This window comes from Salmo salar, chromosome ssa29 (genome assembly GCF_905237065.1).
Source record: "Salmo salar chromosome ssa29, Ssal_v3.1, whole genome shotgun sequence".
Classification (NCBI taxonomy): Eukaryota; Metazoa; Chordata; class Actinopteri; order Salmoniformes; family Salmonidae; genus Salmo; species Salmo salar.
This window is the reverse complement of record NC_059470.1, coordinates 26,064,404-26,081,462: the sequence shown is the minus strand read 5'-3', so window position 1 is coordinate 26,081,462 and position 17,059 is coordinate 26,064,404. Positions and strand designations below refer to the sequence as shown.

At 47.0% G+C, this 17,059-nt stretch overlaps 1 protein-coding gene across 2 annotated transcripts in view; it reads right to left on the bottom strand.

The window, feature by feature from the left end:
• The window catches only part of LOC106591469 (vascular endothelial growth factor receptor 1), a 141,676-nt gene that overhangs the window by 26,604 nt on the left and 98,013 nt on the right, over positions 1–17,059 (bottom strand). For both annotated transcript variants that reach the window (XM_045710816.1, XM_045710817.1), the window contains exons 11-12: positions 13,114–13,237; positions 6,397–6,505 (exon numbers count right to left, since the gene is read on the bottom strand). In XM_045710816.1, the coding sequence (XP_045566772.1) occupies positions 6,397–6,505; positions 13,114–13,237 (233 nt within the window). The remainder of the gene's footprint in view (positions 1–6,396; positions 6,506–13,113; positions 13,238–17,059) is intronic.

The window sequence follows — 17,059 nt, the reverse complement described above, 5'->3', positions numbered from 1 at the left end:
GTGGCAAGGTAGGAGGGAGGGAGGGAGGGAGGGAGGGAGGAGGGAGGGAGGAGGGAGGGAGGGAGGGAAAAGAAAGAGAGTGAAAGGGCGGTAAGGTAGGAGGGAGGGAGGGAGGGAGAGAGGGGGATGGGAGGGAGAGAGAGTGAAAGGGTGGTAAGTAGAAGGGAGGGAGGGAGGGACGGAGGGAGGGAGGGAGGGAAAGAGAGTGAAAGGGTGGTAAGGTAGGAGGGAGGGAGGGAGGGAGGGAGAGAGGGGGAAGGGAGGGAGAGAGAGAGAGTAAAAGGGTGGTAAGGTAGAAGGGAAGGAGGGAGGGAGGGAGGGAGGGAGGGAGGGAGGGAGGGAGGGAGGGAGGGAAGGAGGGAAGGAGGGAGGGAGGGAAAGAGAGTGAAAGGGTGGTAAGGTAGGAGGGAGGGAGGGAGGGAGGGAGGGAGAGAGGGGAAGGGAGGGAGAGAGAGAGAGAGAGAGTGAAAGGGTGGTAAGTAGGAGGGAGGGAGGGAGGGAGGGAGGGAGGGAGGGAGGGAGGAAAGAGAGTGAAAGGGAGGTAAGGTAGGAGGGAGGGAGGGAGGGAGGGAGGGAGGGAGGGAGGGAGGGAGGGAAAGAGAGTGAAAGGGTGGTAAGGTGGGAGGGAGGAAGAGAGAGAGAGAGGGGGGAAGGGAGGGCGAGAGAGAGAGTAAAAGGGTGGTAAGGTAGGAGGGAAGGAGGGAAGGAGGGAGGGAGGGAAAGAGAGTGAAAGGGTGGTAAGGTAGGAGGGAGGGAGGGAGGGAGGGAGAGAGGGAGAGAGGGGGAAGGGAGGGAGAGAGAGTGAAAGGGTTAAGTAGAAGGGAGGGAGGGAGGGAGGGAGGGAGGGAGGGAGGGAGGGAGGGAGGGAGGGAGGGAGGGAGGGAGGGAGAGAGAGTGAAAGGGTGGTAAGGTAGATGGGAGGGAGGGAGGGAGGGAGAGAGGGAGAGAGGGGGAAGGGAGGTCAAGAGAGTGAAAGGGTGGTAAGGTAGGAGGGAGGGAGGGAGGGAGAGAGGGAGAGAGGGGGAAGGGAGGGAGAGAGAGTGAAAGGGTGGTAAGGTAGGAGGGAGGGAGGGAGGGAGGGAGAGAGGGAGAGAGGGGGAAGGGAGGGAGAGAGAGTGAAAGGGTGGTAAGGTAGGAGGGAGGGAGGGAGGGAGGGAGAGAGGGAGAGAGGGGGAAGGGAGGGAGAGAGAGTGAAAGGGTGGTAAGGTAGATGGGAGGGAGGGAGGGAGGGAGGGAAAGAGAGAGAAAGGGAGAGAGAGGGATGCAGAGATTCAGTTCCTATTCAAGACACTCTGGTCTACACCTCTCAATACAAACAGCTCTGAAAACCTTTTTAACAGCACAACAAACCTCCCTGCCCACCATCTCACTTGACCTCCAACGAATCTGACTCCTACTCTCAAGTGTTGACCAAGCCGCCATTTTCTTAACCTTTGATGACAATGTTGAATAGCTATTGTGGGTAAAAGCAGCCAGAGGAATACAGTGAAAAGGCCTTTTATTTACTTTAGCTATTTGAAATTTCCTGTGGAAACGGCTCTAGGGTTTCCTGATGGCAGATAGTGTTTATCTTTCCCGAACACCCCTAGGTCTCCCGAAATAAAGAGGGCCTGGCGGCCCAGGGAAGTGACTCGATAACAGCCCCAGGTTCCTGTTGCACTCAAAAACACACATTCACACACACACAGGGGACGACACACACACACACACACACACACAGGGGACAACACACACACATACACCCACACAGGGGACAACACACACACAGGGGACAACACACACATGGGACAACACACACACACACATACACACACACAAATGCGACACACACAGGGGGACAACCCAAACACACAGGGGACAACACACACACACATACACACACACAAATGCGACACACACAGGGGGACAACACAAACACACAGGGGACAACACACACACACACACACACACACACACATACACACACATACACACACACACAAATGCGACACACACAGGGGGACAACACAAACACACAGGGGACAACACACACACACACACACACACACACACACACACACACACACACACACACACACACACACACACACACACACACACACACACACACACACACACACACACAGGGGTAACATACACAGGGGACAACACAAACACACACACACTCACACGGGGCGACACAAATACAAATACACAGCAGACAACACACGCTCACGCACACACACAGGATCCAACTCACACTAGCACACAGACAGGGATAATACACACAGGATCCAACTCACACTAGCCCACAGACAGGGATAATACACACAGGATCCAACTCACACTAGCCCACAGACAGGGATAATACACACAGGATCCAACTCACACTAGCACACAGACAGGGATAATACACACAGGGGATAAAATTTGGACACACCTACTCATTCTAGGGTTTTTCTTTCTTTCTTTTTTACTATTTTCTACATTGTAGAATAATAGTGAAGACATTAAAACTATGAAATAACACATATGGAATCATGTAGTAATCAAAATATATTTTATATTAGAGATTCTTCAAAGTAGCCACCCGGAATGCTTTCCAACAGTCTTGAAGGAGTTCCCACATATGCTGAGCACTTGTTGGCTGCTTTTCCTTCACTCAGCGGTCTAACTCATTCCAAACCATCTCAATTGGGTTGAGGTCGGGTGATTGTGGAGGCCAGGTAATCTGATGCAGCACTCCGTCACTCTCCTTCTTGGTCAAATAGCCCTTACACAGCCTAGAGATGTGTTAGATCATTGTCCTGTTGAAAAACAAATGATGGTCCCACTAAGCCCAAACCAGAAGGGATGGCGTATCGCTGCAGAATACTTGGTATCCACGCTGGTTAAGTGTGCCTTGAATTCTAAATAAATCACAGACAGTGTCACCAGCAAAGCGCCATCACACCTCCTCCTCCATGCTTCATGGTGGAAACCACACACGCGGAGATCATCCGTTCACCTACTCTGCGTCACACAAAGACACTGCGATTGGAACCAAAAATAAAAAATTTGGACTCCTCAGACCAAAGGACAGATTTACACCGGTCTAATGTCCATTGCTCGTTTTTCTTGGCCCAAGCAAGTCTCTTCTTCTTATTGGTGTCCTTTAGTAGTGGTTACTTTGCAGCAATTCAACCATGAAGGCCTGTTTCACACTGTCTCCTCTGAACAGTTGATGTTGAGATGTGTCTGTGACTTGAACTCTGTGAAGCATTTATTTGGGCTGCAATTTCTGAGGATGGTAACTCTAATGAACTTATCCTCTGCAGCAGAGGTAACTCTGGGTCTTCCTTTCCTGTGGCGGTCCTCCTGAGAGCCAGTTTCATCATAGTGCGTGATGGTTTTTGAGACTGCACTTGAAGAAACTTTCAAACTTCTTGAAATGTTCTGTATTGTCTGACCTTCATGTCTTAAAGTAATGATGGACTGTAATTTTTCTTTACTTATTTGAGCAGTTTTTGCCATAATATGGAGTTGGTCTTTTAACAAATAGGGCTATCTTCTCTATAGCACCCCTAACCTCTCACAAAACAACTGATTGGCTCAAATGCATTTGCATTTGTATTTATTATGGATCCCCATTAGCTGCTGCCAAGGCAGCAGTTACTCTTCCTGGGGTCTGGCAAAATTAAGGCAGTTATACAATTTTAAAAACATTACAATACATTCATTACAGAATTCACAACACACTAGGTGTGCCCTCAGGCCCATACTCCACTATCACATATCTACAACACAAAATCCATGTGTACGTGTGTGTATAGTGCATATGTTATCATGTGTGTGTATGCATATGTCAGTGCCTATGTTTATGTTACTCACAGTCCCCTCTGTTCAATAAGGTGTATTTTTACCTGCTTCTTAAATCTAATTTTACTGCTTGCATCAGTTACCGGCATGTCTTGTGGGGTATGCATGGGTGTCCGAGCTGTGTGCTAGTATTTTAAACAGACAGCTTGGTACCTTCAGCTTGTCAACACCTCTTACAAAAACAAGTAATGAGGAAGTCAATCTCTCTTCCACCTTGAGCCATGAGAGATTGACAAGCATGTCATTAATGTTAGCTCTCCGTGTTCTTTTAAGGGCCTGCCGTGCTGCCCTGTTCTGAGCCAACTGCAATTTTCCCAAGTACCTGTTTGTGGCACCTAACCACACTACTGAACAGTTGTCTAGGTGCTACAAAACTAGGGCCTGTAGGACCTGCCTTGTTGATTGTGTTAAGAAGGCAGAGCATCGCTTTATTATGGACAGACTTCTCCACATTTTAGCTACAGTTGTATCAATATGTTTTGACCATGACAGTTTACAATCCAGGGTTACTCCAAGCAGTTTAGTCACCTCAACTTGCTCAATTTCCACATCATTCATTGAGATTTAGGGTTTAGTGAATGTTTTGTCCCAAATGCAATGCTTTTAGTTTTGGAAATATTTAGGACTAACTTATTCCTTGTTCCATTCCGAAACTAACTGCAGCTCTTTGTTAAGTGTTGCAGTCATTTCAGTCTCTGTAGTAGCTGACGTGTATAGTGTTGAGTCATCCACATACATAGACACACTGGCCTAACTCAAAGCCAGTGGAATGTCGCTAGAAAGATTGAAAAAAGCAAGGGGCCTAAACAGCTACCCTGGGGAATTCCTGCTTCTAACTGGATTATGTTTGAGAGGCTTCCATTAAAGAACACCCTCTGTGTTCTGTCAGACAAGTAACTCTTTATCCACATTATAGCAGGGGGTGTAAAGCCATAACACATATGTTTTTCCAGCAGCAGACTATGATCGATAATGTCAAAAGCTGCACTGAAGTCTAACAAGATAGCCCCCACAATCATTTTCTCATCAATTTCTCTCAGCCAATCAACATTAATTTGTGTAAGTGCTGTGCTTGTTGAATGTCCTTCCCTATATGTGTGCTGAAAGTCTGTTGCCAATTTGTTTACTGTGAAATATCATTGTATCTGGTCAAACACCATTTTTTCCAGAAGTTTACTAAGGGTTGGTAACAGGCTGATTGGTCGGCTATTTGAGCCAGTAAGGGGGGCTTTTCTATTCTTGGGTAGCGGAATGACTTCCCTCCAGGCCTGAGGGCATACACTTTCTAGTAGGCTTAAAATGAAGATGTGGCAAATAGGAGTGGCAATATTGTCCGCTCTTTTCCTCAGTAATTTTCCATCCAGATTATCAGACCCCGGTGGCTTGTCATTGTTGATAGACAACAATAATTTTTTCACCTTTTCCACACTGACTTTATGGAATTCAAAAGTACAATTCTTGTCTTTCATAATTTGGTCATATATACTTGGATGTGTAGTGTCAGCGTTTGTTGTTGGCATGTCATCCCTAAGTTTGTTCATCTTGCCAATGAAAAAGTCATTCAAGTAGTTGGCAATATCAGTGGGATTTTGTAATAAATGAGCCATCTGATTCAATGAATGATGGAGCCGAGATGGCTTTAAGAAGGAAATAAATTCCACAAATGAACTTTTATTAATTGAAATGCATTTCAGGTGACTACCACATGAAGCTGGTTGAGAGAATGCCAACAGTATGCAAAGCTGTCATCAAGGCAAAGGGTGGCTACTTTGAAGAATTTCAAATATTAAATAGATGTTGATTTGTTTAACACTTTTTTGGTTACTAATTGATTCCATATGTGTTATTTTATAGTTTTGATGTCTTCACTATTATTCTGCAATGTAGAAAATAGTAAAAATAAAGAAAAACCCTTAAATGAGTAGGTGTGTCCAAACTTTTGACTGGTATTTCCACACAAAAATCCATACACACAGTCATCAATGTGGTTGATTTTAGATGAACATCACAGTGACTCAGAAAGAGTGGAGGAGGAATTGAGACAGTGTGAGAAACAAAGGACAAGAGGAAGAGAAAGAGAGAGTGAATTAAATGAGAAAGAGGAAGAGACTGGGAGAGATGGGTGAGGCAGAGATGATATGACATCCTTCATAGTTAGTCATTGATAGATTTTACATTGTGACACATATACAGATGTAGGATCTTAATTTGAGACAGTTTGCAACAGCAGGAAAATAATCACCAGCAATAGGATAGGTGAATTATTATGTGGACATTTTTTGTAGGGGTTGACACATTTTTCGTGAGGGTCAATCAAGTCTGACATTTTAAACTGGAAATTACAAAATGTAGAAGCCTTTTAATACCTTGAATACACTACAAGTTTGCATTTCCTGCAATGCAGGAAAGTTTCAGCAACAAAAGAGTGATCAAATTAAGATCCTACATCTGTACACACTAATGTATGCAATTGTGCACATACTGGTAGTACTATACTGCAAGTCATAATGAAGGATGTAGTTTGATTTTGTGACTGAGTGTGATGTCATTGTACTGTACCTGTTATATAGAAGGGCATGTCCAGCTCATCCTTGCCCACAGAACTAGAGGCAATACAGCGATACACTCCGGACACAAATGCCTCAGCAACCATCAAAACCCCCACGGTCTGTGGGAAATACACACACACACACAAACACACACTTTACCTCTGCTGCCACCGATAACAGCGGTCACATTTGACATTTTCCATTGAGAAGACAATAGAGGTATGTGAACCAGCCCTACTGCCCACCTCCAGACCACAGGGAAGCTAAACACACTCTCCATTAACCCTACCCTACACTACCATCAGACTGCATCCCTAGCCGCGTACTCAGAGTATGCACAGACCAGCTGGTTGGAGTGTTTACAGACATAGTCAATCTCTCCCTATCCCAGTCTGCTGTCCCCACTTGCTTCAAGATGTCCACCATTGTTCTTGTACCCAATAATAAAATAAAATACATTTGTATTGATCACATACACATGTTTAGCAGATGTTATTGCGGGTGTAGCGAAATGCTTGTATTCCTAGCTCCAACAGTGCAGTAGTATCTAACAATACACAACAATACACACAAATCTTCAAGTAAAAGAGCGGAATTAAGAAATATATAAACATTAGGACGAGCAATGTCGGAATGGCATTGACTAAAATACAGTAGAATAGAATACAGTATATACATATGAAATGAGTAAAGCAGTACGTAAACATTATTAAAGTGACTAGTGTTCCATTATTAAAGTGACCAGTGATTCCATGTCTATGTATATAGGGCAGCAGCCTCTAAGGTGCAGGGATGAGTAACCGGGTGGTAGCCGGCTAGTGATGGCTATTTAACAGCTGTTTTTCAGTCTCTCCCAGCTTTGATGAACCTGTACTGAATTCGCCTTCTGGATGGTAAAGGGGTGAACAGGCCGTGGCTCGGGTGGTTGATGACCTTGATGACACACAATACCCCACAATGACGAAGCGCAACAACAGGTTTCTAGAAATGTTTGCACATTAATAAAAAATAAAAAACATAAATACCTTATTTACATAATTATTCAAACCGTTTGCTATAACACTCGAAATTGAGCTCAGCTGCATCGAGGCACACTGATCATACTTGAGATGTTTCTACAACTTTATTGGAGTCCACCTGTGATAAATTAAATTGATTGAACCTGATTTGGAAAGGCCCACACCTGTCTATACAAGGTCCCACAGTTGACAATGCATTTCAGAGCAAAAACCAACCCATGAGGTCGAATGAATTGTCTGTAGAGCTCTGAGACAGGATTGTGTCAAAGCACAGATCTGGGGAAGGGTACCAAAAAATGTCTGCAGCATTGAAGGTCCCCAAGAACACAGTGGCAGCCATTATTTTTTAAATGGAGGAAGTTTGGAACCACCAAGACTCTTCCAGAGCTAGCCGCCTGGCCAAACTGAGCAATCAGGGAAGAAGAACCTTGGTCAGGGAGGTGACCAAGAACCCGATGGTCACTCTGGCAGAGCTCCAGAGTTCCTCTGTGGAGATGGGAGAACCTTCCAGAAGGACAACCATCTCTGCAGCACTCCACCAATCAGGCCTTTATGGTAGAGTGGCCAGACGGAAGCCACTCCTCAGTAAAAGGCACATGACAGCGCGCTTGGAGTTAGCCAAAAGGCACCTAAAGGACTCTCAGACCATGAGAAACAAGCTACACTGGTCTGATGAAACCAAGATTGAACTTTGGCCTGAATGCCAAGCGTCACGTCTGGAGGAAACCTGGCACCATCCCTACGGTGAAGATGGCGCCGGAGAGGATGGCTTTCGTTTTATTGGCTGTTAACCAATCATGCTATTTTGTTTGTTTTTTCGCAATGTTTGTAACTTATTTTGTACATAATGTTGCTGCTACCATCTCTTATGACCAAAAAGAGCTTCTGGACATCAGAACTGCAATTACTCACCTCGAACTGGACAAATCATTTTTCTTAATTGGGTCGGACAGGAATGATACACTCCAAACACCCGAACAGGCCCCCATCCCCGTCATTCGCTGGAAAAAGACATTGAGATTTCGCGGAAGGAGATCGGGGTGCCTTTTGTGAGGGTCAGGCGACGAGTGGCTAATCTGCCTTTGCCATCCGTACTGTTAGCCAACGTTCAACCGCTGGAAAATAAATGGGACGAACTGAAAGCACGTATATCCTACCAACGGGACATTAAAAGCTGTAGTATCTTATGTTTCACAGAGTCGTGGCTGAACAACGACAATAATAACATACAGCTGTTGGGTTATACACTCTATCGGCAGGATAGAACAGCAGCCTCTGGTAGGACACGGGGCGGCAGCCTATGTATATTTGTAAACAACAGCTGGTCCTCAGATCCTCAAAAAGTTCTACAGCTGCACCATCGAGAGCATCTTAACTGGTTGCATCACGGCCTGGTATGGCAACTGCTCGGCCTCCGACCGCAAGGCACTACAGAGGGTAGTGCGAACGGCCCATTACATCACCGGGGCCAAACTTCCTGCCATCCAGGTCCTCTATACCAGGCGGTGTCAGAGGATGGCCCTAAAAATTGTCAAAGACTCCAGCCACCCTAGTCATAGGCTGTTCTCTCTGCTACCGCATGGCAAACTGTACCGGAGCACCAAGTCTAGGTCCAAGAGGCTTCTACACAGCTTCTACCCCAAACCATGAGACTCCTGAACATCTAATCAAATGGCTACCCAGACTATTTGCATTGCCACCGCCCCCCAACGCTGCTGCTACTCTCTGTTATTATCTATGTATAGTCACTTTAATAACTCTACCTACATGTACATATTACCTCAATTACCTCGACACCGGTGCCCCCGCACATTGACTCTGTAGCGGAACCCCCTGTATATAGCCTCGCTATTGTTATTTTACTGCTGCTCTTTAATGATTTGTTATTTTTCTCTCTTACTTTTTGGGGGTATTTTCTTAAAACTGCATTGTTGGTTAAGGGCTTGTAAGTAAGTATTTTACTGTAAGGTCTACACCTGTTATATTCGGTGCATGTGACAAATATAATTTCATTTGATTTGATTTGGAGGCCAGTCAGGATCGAGGGAAAGATGAACGGAGCAAAGTACAGAGAGATCCTTGATGAAAATCTGCTCCAGAGTGCTCAGGACCTCAGACTGGGACGAAGGTTCACCTTCCAACAGGAAAATGACCCTAAGCACACAGCCAAGACAACGCAGGAGTGGCTTCAGGACAAGTCTCTGAATGTCCTTGAGTGGCCCATCCAGAGCCCAGACTTGAACCTGATCGAACATCTCTGGAGAGATCTGAGAATAGCTGTGCAGCGACGCTCCCCATCCGACCTGACACAGCTTGAGAGGATCTGCAGAGAAGAATGGGAGAAACTGCCCAAATACAGGTGTGCCAAGCTTTTAGCGTCATACCCAAGAAGACTCAAGGCTGTAATCGCTGCCAAAGGTGCTTCCACAAAGTACTGAGTAAAGGGTCTGAATGCTTATGTTTTACATTTTTTTTATACATTTGCAAATATTTCTAAAAAACAGTTTTTTCTTTGTCATTATGGGGTGTTGTGTGTAGATTAATGAGGGAAAAAATACATTTCACGAATTTTAGAATAAGGCTGTAATGTAACAAAATGTGGAAAAAGTGAGGGGGTCTGAATACTTTCTGAATGCACTGTACTCTCCGGACTCCGACATTGCTCGTCCTAATATTTCTATATTTCTTAATTCCATTCATTTACTTTTAGATTGATGTGTATTGTTAAATATTACTGCACTGCTGGAGCTAGGAACACAAGCATTTCACTACCCCCACAATAACATCTGCTAAACATGTGTATGTGACCAATACAATTTGATGTGATTTAATTTCACTAAGTGTGTGTGTGTGTGATGAGAGGGAGAGTGAGATTAGTTGTAGCACTACCATCTCTATGTATACGATTGTCACGCTCTGACCTAAGAGAGCTGTTTTTTCTCTGTTTAGTTAGGTCAGGGTGTGATAGGGGGTGGGCATTCTATGTGTTTGTTTTCTATGTTTTGGCCGGGTATGGTTTCCAATCAGAGGCAGCTGTCTATCGTTGTCTCTGATTGGAAGCCATTCTTAGGCAGCCTTTTTCCCTTGGTTTGTGTGGGTAGTTGTTTTCTGTTTTGTTAGTTAACCTGACAGAACTGTTGGCTGTCGTTTTGTTTTCTTTGTTTAAGTGTTTTCATTAAAAGTAAAGATGAGCACACAACACGCTGCGCATTGGTCTCCTTTATACGACGGACGTTACAGAACTACCCACCAAGATTGGACCAAGCAGTGTGGATTAGAGGACTGGACCTGGGAAGAGATCCTGGATGGGGCAGGACCTTTGACAAGGCCGGGGGAGTATCGCCACCCGCAGGAGATAGAGGCAGCGAGGGCGGAGTGGCGATACTGGGAGGAACGGGCAAGAAAGCAACAGGAGCCCGAGAGGCAGCGCCCAATTCTTTTGGGGGGGGCACATGGGTAGATTGGCTAAGGCGGGTTTAAGACCTGAGCCAACTCCCCGTGCTTACCGTGGGGAGCGAGTGACTGAACAAGCACCGTGTTATGCGGTGATGTGCGCTGTGTCGCCCATGCGCACTCACAGCCCGGTGAGCTCAGTGCAAGCTCCTCACCGTTGTTGTGCTAAAGTTGGCACTCAGCCAGCAAGGAGTGTGCCTGCTCAGCATTCCTGGTCTCCAGTGCGCCTCCACAGCCCAGTATATCCTGCGCCAGTTCTACGCACTGTGTCGCCAGTTCGCCACCAGAGCCCAGTACGTCCTGTGCCTGCTCCTCGCACTCTCCCTCCAGTGCGCCTCCATAGCCCAGTACGTCCTGTGCCTGCTCCTCGCACTCTCCCTCCAGTGCGCCTCCATAGCCCAGTACGTCCTGTGCCTGCTCCTCGCACTCTCCCTACAGTGCACCTCCATAGTCCAGTATGTCCTGTGCCTGCTCCTCGCACTCTTCCTCCAGTGCGCCTCCATAGCCCAGTACGTCCTGTGCCTGCTCCTCGCACTCTTCCTCCAGTGCGCCTCCATAGCCCAGTATGGCCGGTGCCTGCTCTGAGCACCCGGTCCTCAGTGCGTCTCTCCAGTCCGGTGAGACCTGTTCCAGCTCCACGAGTAAAGCCTCCAGTGACAATCTATGGTCCGAAGCCTGCAGAGATGATCCATGGCCCGGAGCCTGTAGGGATGCTCCATGGCACGAAGCCTCCAGAAGTAATCCATGGACCTGAGCCTGTAGAGATGATCCATGGCACGAAGCCTCCAGTGATGATCCATGGCATGGAGCCTGCAGCAACGGTCCTTAGTCTGAAACCTACAATGACGCTCTCCAGTACGGATAATCCATGGCAAGAAGCCTGTAGGGATTATCCATGGTCCGGAGCCTGTAGGGATAATCCATGGCAAGAAGCCTGTAGGGATAATCCATGGACCTGAGCCTGTAGAGATGATCCATGGCACGAAGCCTCCAGTGATGATCCATGGCATGGAGCCTGCAGCAACGGTCCTTAGTCTGAAACCTACAATGACGCTCTCCAGTCCGGAGCCTCCGGCGACGCTTCTCAGTCCAGAGCCTCCGGCGACGCTCCTCAGTCCGGAGTCTTCGGCGACGGTCCGCAGCCCGGAGTCTTCGGCGACGGTCCGCAGCCCGGAGTCTTCAACGGCAGTCCGCAGCCCGGAGTCTTCAACGCCGGTCCGCAGCCCGGAGTCTTCAACAGCGGTCCGCAGCCCGGAGTCTTCGGCGACGGTCCGCAGCCCGGAGTCTTCAACGGCGGTCCGCAGCCCGGAGTCTTCAACGGCGGTCCTCAGCCCGGAGTCTTCAACGGCGGTCCGCAGCCCGGAGTCTTCAACGGCGGTCCGCAGCCCGGAGTCTTCAACGGCGGTCTGCAGCCCGGAGTCTTCAGCGGCGGTTGTCGTTCCAAAGCCTCCGGCGATGATCCACGGTCTGGTTCCTCCGGACACACAGAAGCGGGGGGATCAGCGGGCGGTGGGGGTGCTACGCCCTGAACCAGAGCCGCCGCCAATTATAGATGCCCACCCGGACCCTCCCCTATAGGTTCAGGTTTGTGGCCGGGAGTCCGCACCTTTGGGGGGGGTACTGTCACGCTCTGACCTAAGAGAGCTGTTTTTTCTCTGTTTAGTTAGGTCAGGGTGTGATAGGGGGTGGGCATTCTATGTGTTTGTTTTCTATGTTTTGGCCGGGTATGGTTTCCAATCAGAGGCAGCTGTCTATCGTTGTCTCTGATTGGAAGCCATTCTTAGGCAGCCTTTTTCCCTTGGTTTGTGTGGGTAGTTGTTTTCTGTTTTGTTAGTTAACCTGACAGAACTGTTGGCTGTCGTTTTGTTTTCTTTGTTTAAGTGTTTTCATTAAAAGTAAAGATGAGCACACAACACGCTGCGCATTGGTCCCCTTTATACGACGGACGTTACAACGATATCTGTAGTGTTTGGGTGCCAGTGCTTGATTAAATGGTTGTTGATATACATGTATGATGGTGCCGTGTGTGTGTGTGTGTGTGTGTGTGTGTGTGTGTGTGTGTGTGTGTGTGTGTGTGTGTGTGTGTGTGTGTGTGTGTGTGTGTGTGTGTGTGTGTGTGTGTGTGTGTGTGTGTGTGTGTGTAATCCATCATGGCTGTGTCTTAGTGTGCTTCGAGTCTCTCTGGGGAATGTGTTTATAATCATAGCCCCTCTCTCTGTGTCTCTGTCTGTCCGCTCCACTGATGGTGTACTCACCTTATTCTTCCCCTGTAGGACTTCCTGTCTGTGAGTGACACTCAGGATGTGGTTGTGTGTGGAAGTGCCGGGGGCCCTCTCTTTTACCGGGCTCCACATTGAGGAGGACGGAGGACACACACACCTTGGAGGAAGAGAGGGACAGGGCTCAGCTCAGCTGTGTTGACATAGTGAAGTCACGGCTAGCCAGACTTCAGGTGTGTCTGTTCCACAGCTGTGTGCTGCAGGAGGAACAGCGGAGCTTATCATCGCTATTGTGATCGCTATCTTCATCATCATCATCATCATCATCATCCTTATTATGCCATAATCATACCATCATCATCATCATCACCACCACCACCACCATCATCCTCATCATCATCCTTATTATGCCATAATAATACCTACCATCATCCTCATCATCCTCATCACCACCACCACCATCATCCTCATCATCCTCATCACCACCATCATCACCACCACCACCATCATCCTCATCACCACCATCATCCTCATCTTTATTATGCCATGATAATACCTACCATCATCATCATCCTCATCATCACCACCACCATCATCCTCACCATCATCCTTATTATGCCATAATCATACCATCATCATCATCCTCATCATCACCACCACCACCACCACCATCATCCTCATCATCATCCTTATTATGCCATGATAATACCTACCATCATCATCATCCTCATCATCACCCTCATCATCATCCTCATTTAATGCTGGATTGCTATCCTGTTGTAGTCTTGTCAGTAGTGAGTGGTATAGCAGTATGTCAGCAGACATTGTTTATCTATGCGCAGTAGCATGCAGGGGTGGTATTTTCTTCATACAATGGGTATCAGAAGTATACCCCCCTTGGATTTCTTCACGTTATTACATTACAAAGTGGATTTTGTTTTTACGATAAAGGAAACACTAATATACGTTAATTAGATTCATGTCAAAAACACATTTGGCAGTGACTACAGCTGTGAGTCTTCTTTGGTAAGTCTCTAAGAGCTTCGCACACCTGGATTGTGCAATATTTGCCCATTATTCTTAAAAAGAATACTGTTAAGCTGCATCTAGCGCAGAACACGTTTTGCTCTTAATTGTAATCAGAGGGCTGGTATCAATACTACAAATTCAAGAAAACGTATTATTATATAAAGCCCTTATTCATGGAACTTCCATCTCAAATAAACAGCAAACCTGGTTTCAAACAACAGATAAAGCAACACCTCGTGGCACAACGCCTGTCCCCTGTTTGATCTAGATAGTTTGTGTGTATGCATTGATATGTAGGCTACATGTGCCTTTTTAAAAATGTATGTAGTTCTGTCCTTGAGCTGTTCTTGTCTAATGACGTTCTGTATTATGTCATTCTGTATTATGTTTCATGTAATGGGGATCCTAATAAAATGCCAAATACCAATCCACAATATAATTATTAACTTGACAATGCGTAGAGATATTTAATGTCTGATTTGTTATTGTTATCCATCTACCAATCACTGCCCTTATTTGAGGTTTTTCAAAAGCTCCCTGGTCTTTGTAGTTGAATCTGTGCTTGAATCTCAATACTTGACTGAGGGACCTTCCAGATGTTGTATGCATGGGGGACAGAGGAAGAGGTAGTCATTTAAAAAGTATGAATCCTAGGTTTCCTCCTAGGTCCCTGCCTTTCTATAGAGTTTTACCTAGGCACTGTGACTTTTACATTGCTTGCTGTTTGGGGTTTTAGGCTGGGTTTCTGTAGAAGCACTTTGTTACATCAGCTGATGTAAAAAGGGCTTTATAAATACATTTGATTGATTGAATGATGTCAATCTCTATGTTTTCAATCCGTATGATTTCCAGCCCTATGAGTCCTTGTAAATTATTATGTGATTTGTTAAGCCACATTGTACACCTGAACTAAGTAATTTATGTTTGCCTAAACAAAGGGGGTGAATACTTATGCAACGACTACATTTTAGTTATTTCATTTGTTAACATTTGTGGGGGATTTTGTGTAGATCAATGCAAAAAAAACACACAATTTAATCTATTTCAATCCCACTTTGACACTCGATACCTATTCTTAAAACCATCCCACCATTCATTAACTGTCCATCCTATTATCCATCATTCCTAGAGTATTACCACTGGGGTACACCTTTACCTGGGATATATCTTACAGAGGAACTCCAATTTAGTATTTTCTTACACCAATATTTTAACACCTTTCATAATCTCAAATGATCACAAATTGATTCTAGGATTCTATGATATGCCCAGTGCCCTCCCCTCTGTCCCTTCCTTGGTTGGCTCTTTCCTCTCCTCCCTCCCCTCTGTCCCTTCCTTGGTTGGCTCTTTCCTCTCCTCCCTCCCGTCTGTCCCTTCCTTGGTTGGCTCTTTCCTCTCCTCCCTCCCCTCTGTCACTTCCTTGGTTGGCTCTTTCCTCTCCTCCCTCCCCTCTGTCCCTTCCTTGGTTGGCTCTTTCCTCTCCTCCCTCCCCTCTGTCCCTTCCTTGGTTGGCTCTTTCCTCTCCTCCCTCCCCTCTGTCCCTTCCTTGGTTGGCTCTTTCCTCTCCTCCCTCCCCTCTGTCCCTTCCTTGGTTGGCTCTTTCCTCTCCTCCCTCCCCTCTGTCCCTTCCTTGGTTGGCTCTTTCCTCTCCTCCCTCCCCTCTGTCCCTTCCTTGGTTGGCTCTTTCCTCTCCTCCCTCCCCTCTGTCCCTTCCTTGTTTGGCTCTTTCCTCTCCTCCCTCCCCTCTGTCCCTTCCTTGGTTGGCTCTTTCCTCTCCTCCCTCCCCTCTGTCCCTTCCTTGGTTGGCTCTTTCCTCTCCTCCCTCCCCTCTGTCCCTTCCTTGGTTGGCTCTTTCCTCTCCTCCCTCCCCTCTGTCCCTTCCTTGGTTGGCTCTTTCCTCTCCTCCCTCCCCTCTGTCCCTTCCTTGGTTGGCTCTTTCCTCTCCTCCCTCCCCTCTGTCCCTTCCTTGGTTGGCTCTTTCCTCTCCTCCCTCCCCTCTGTCCCTTCCTTGGTTGGCTCTTTCCTCTCCTCCCTCCCCTCTGTCCCTTCCTTGGTTGGCTCTTTCCTCTCCTCCCTCCCCTCTGTCCCTTCCTTGGTTGGCTCTTTCCTCTCCTCCCTCCCCTCTGTCCCTTCCTTGGTTGGCTCTTTCCTCTCCTCCCTCCCCTTTGTCCCTTCCTTGGTTGGCTCTTTCCTCTCCTCCCTCCCCTCTCCCTCTCTCCCCATCCCCCTCTCCTGCCTCTCTCCCATCCTCCTTTCTTCTCCTCTTCTCTTCTCTCCTTCCTTCCTCCCTCCCTCCCTCCTCTTCTCAGCCATCTCTCTCTCTGATTGCTCTTCCTCTTGGCAGAGATAGTGAGTGCCCGTGTCCTGTAGGGGTGACCCACCCTGTGCATGACACCAATGGCCCAAACACACATACCAATCAAACAGCCGACTCTTCCACGCCTCCCCGGAAACACATGCACATGCACATGCACACACACACACACACAGACACACACACACACACACACACACACACACACACACACACACACACACACACACACACACACACACACACACACACACACACACACACACACACACACACACACACACACACACACACACACACACACACACACACACACACACACACACACACACACACACACACACACACACACACACACACACACACACAGATGGTTATACATATGTGGACACAAGGTTAGTTAGATGACATAGACCAATACAAACACACACATATAGACATACACACTCATACATTAATACACACACATACATTCATACATATACACATACAGACTCATCCATTCCACAGACACATACACACAGTGTGCCTGCCCAGGGTGAGATGACTGATTGTTGGCTTGTCTATGATGTTGTATCAGTATTGTATTTAGAGAACCCGCTAAATAACTTACTACCTCAATCTACAAACCATGAAAAG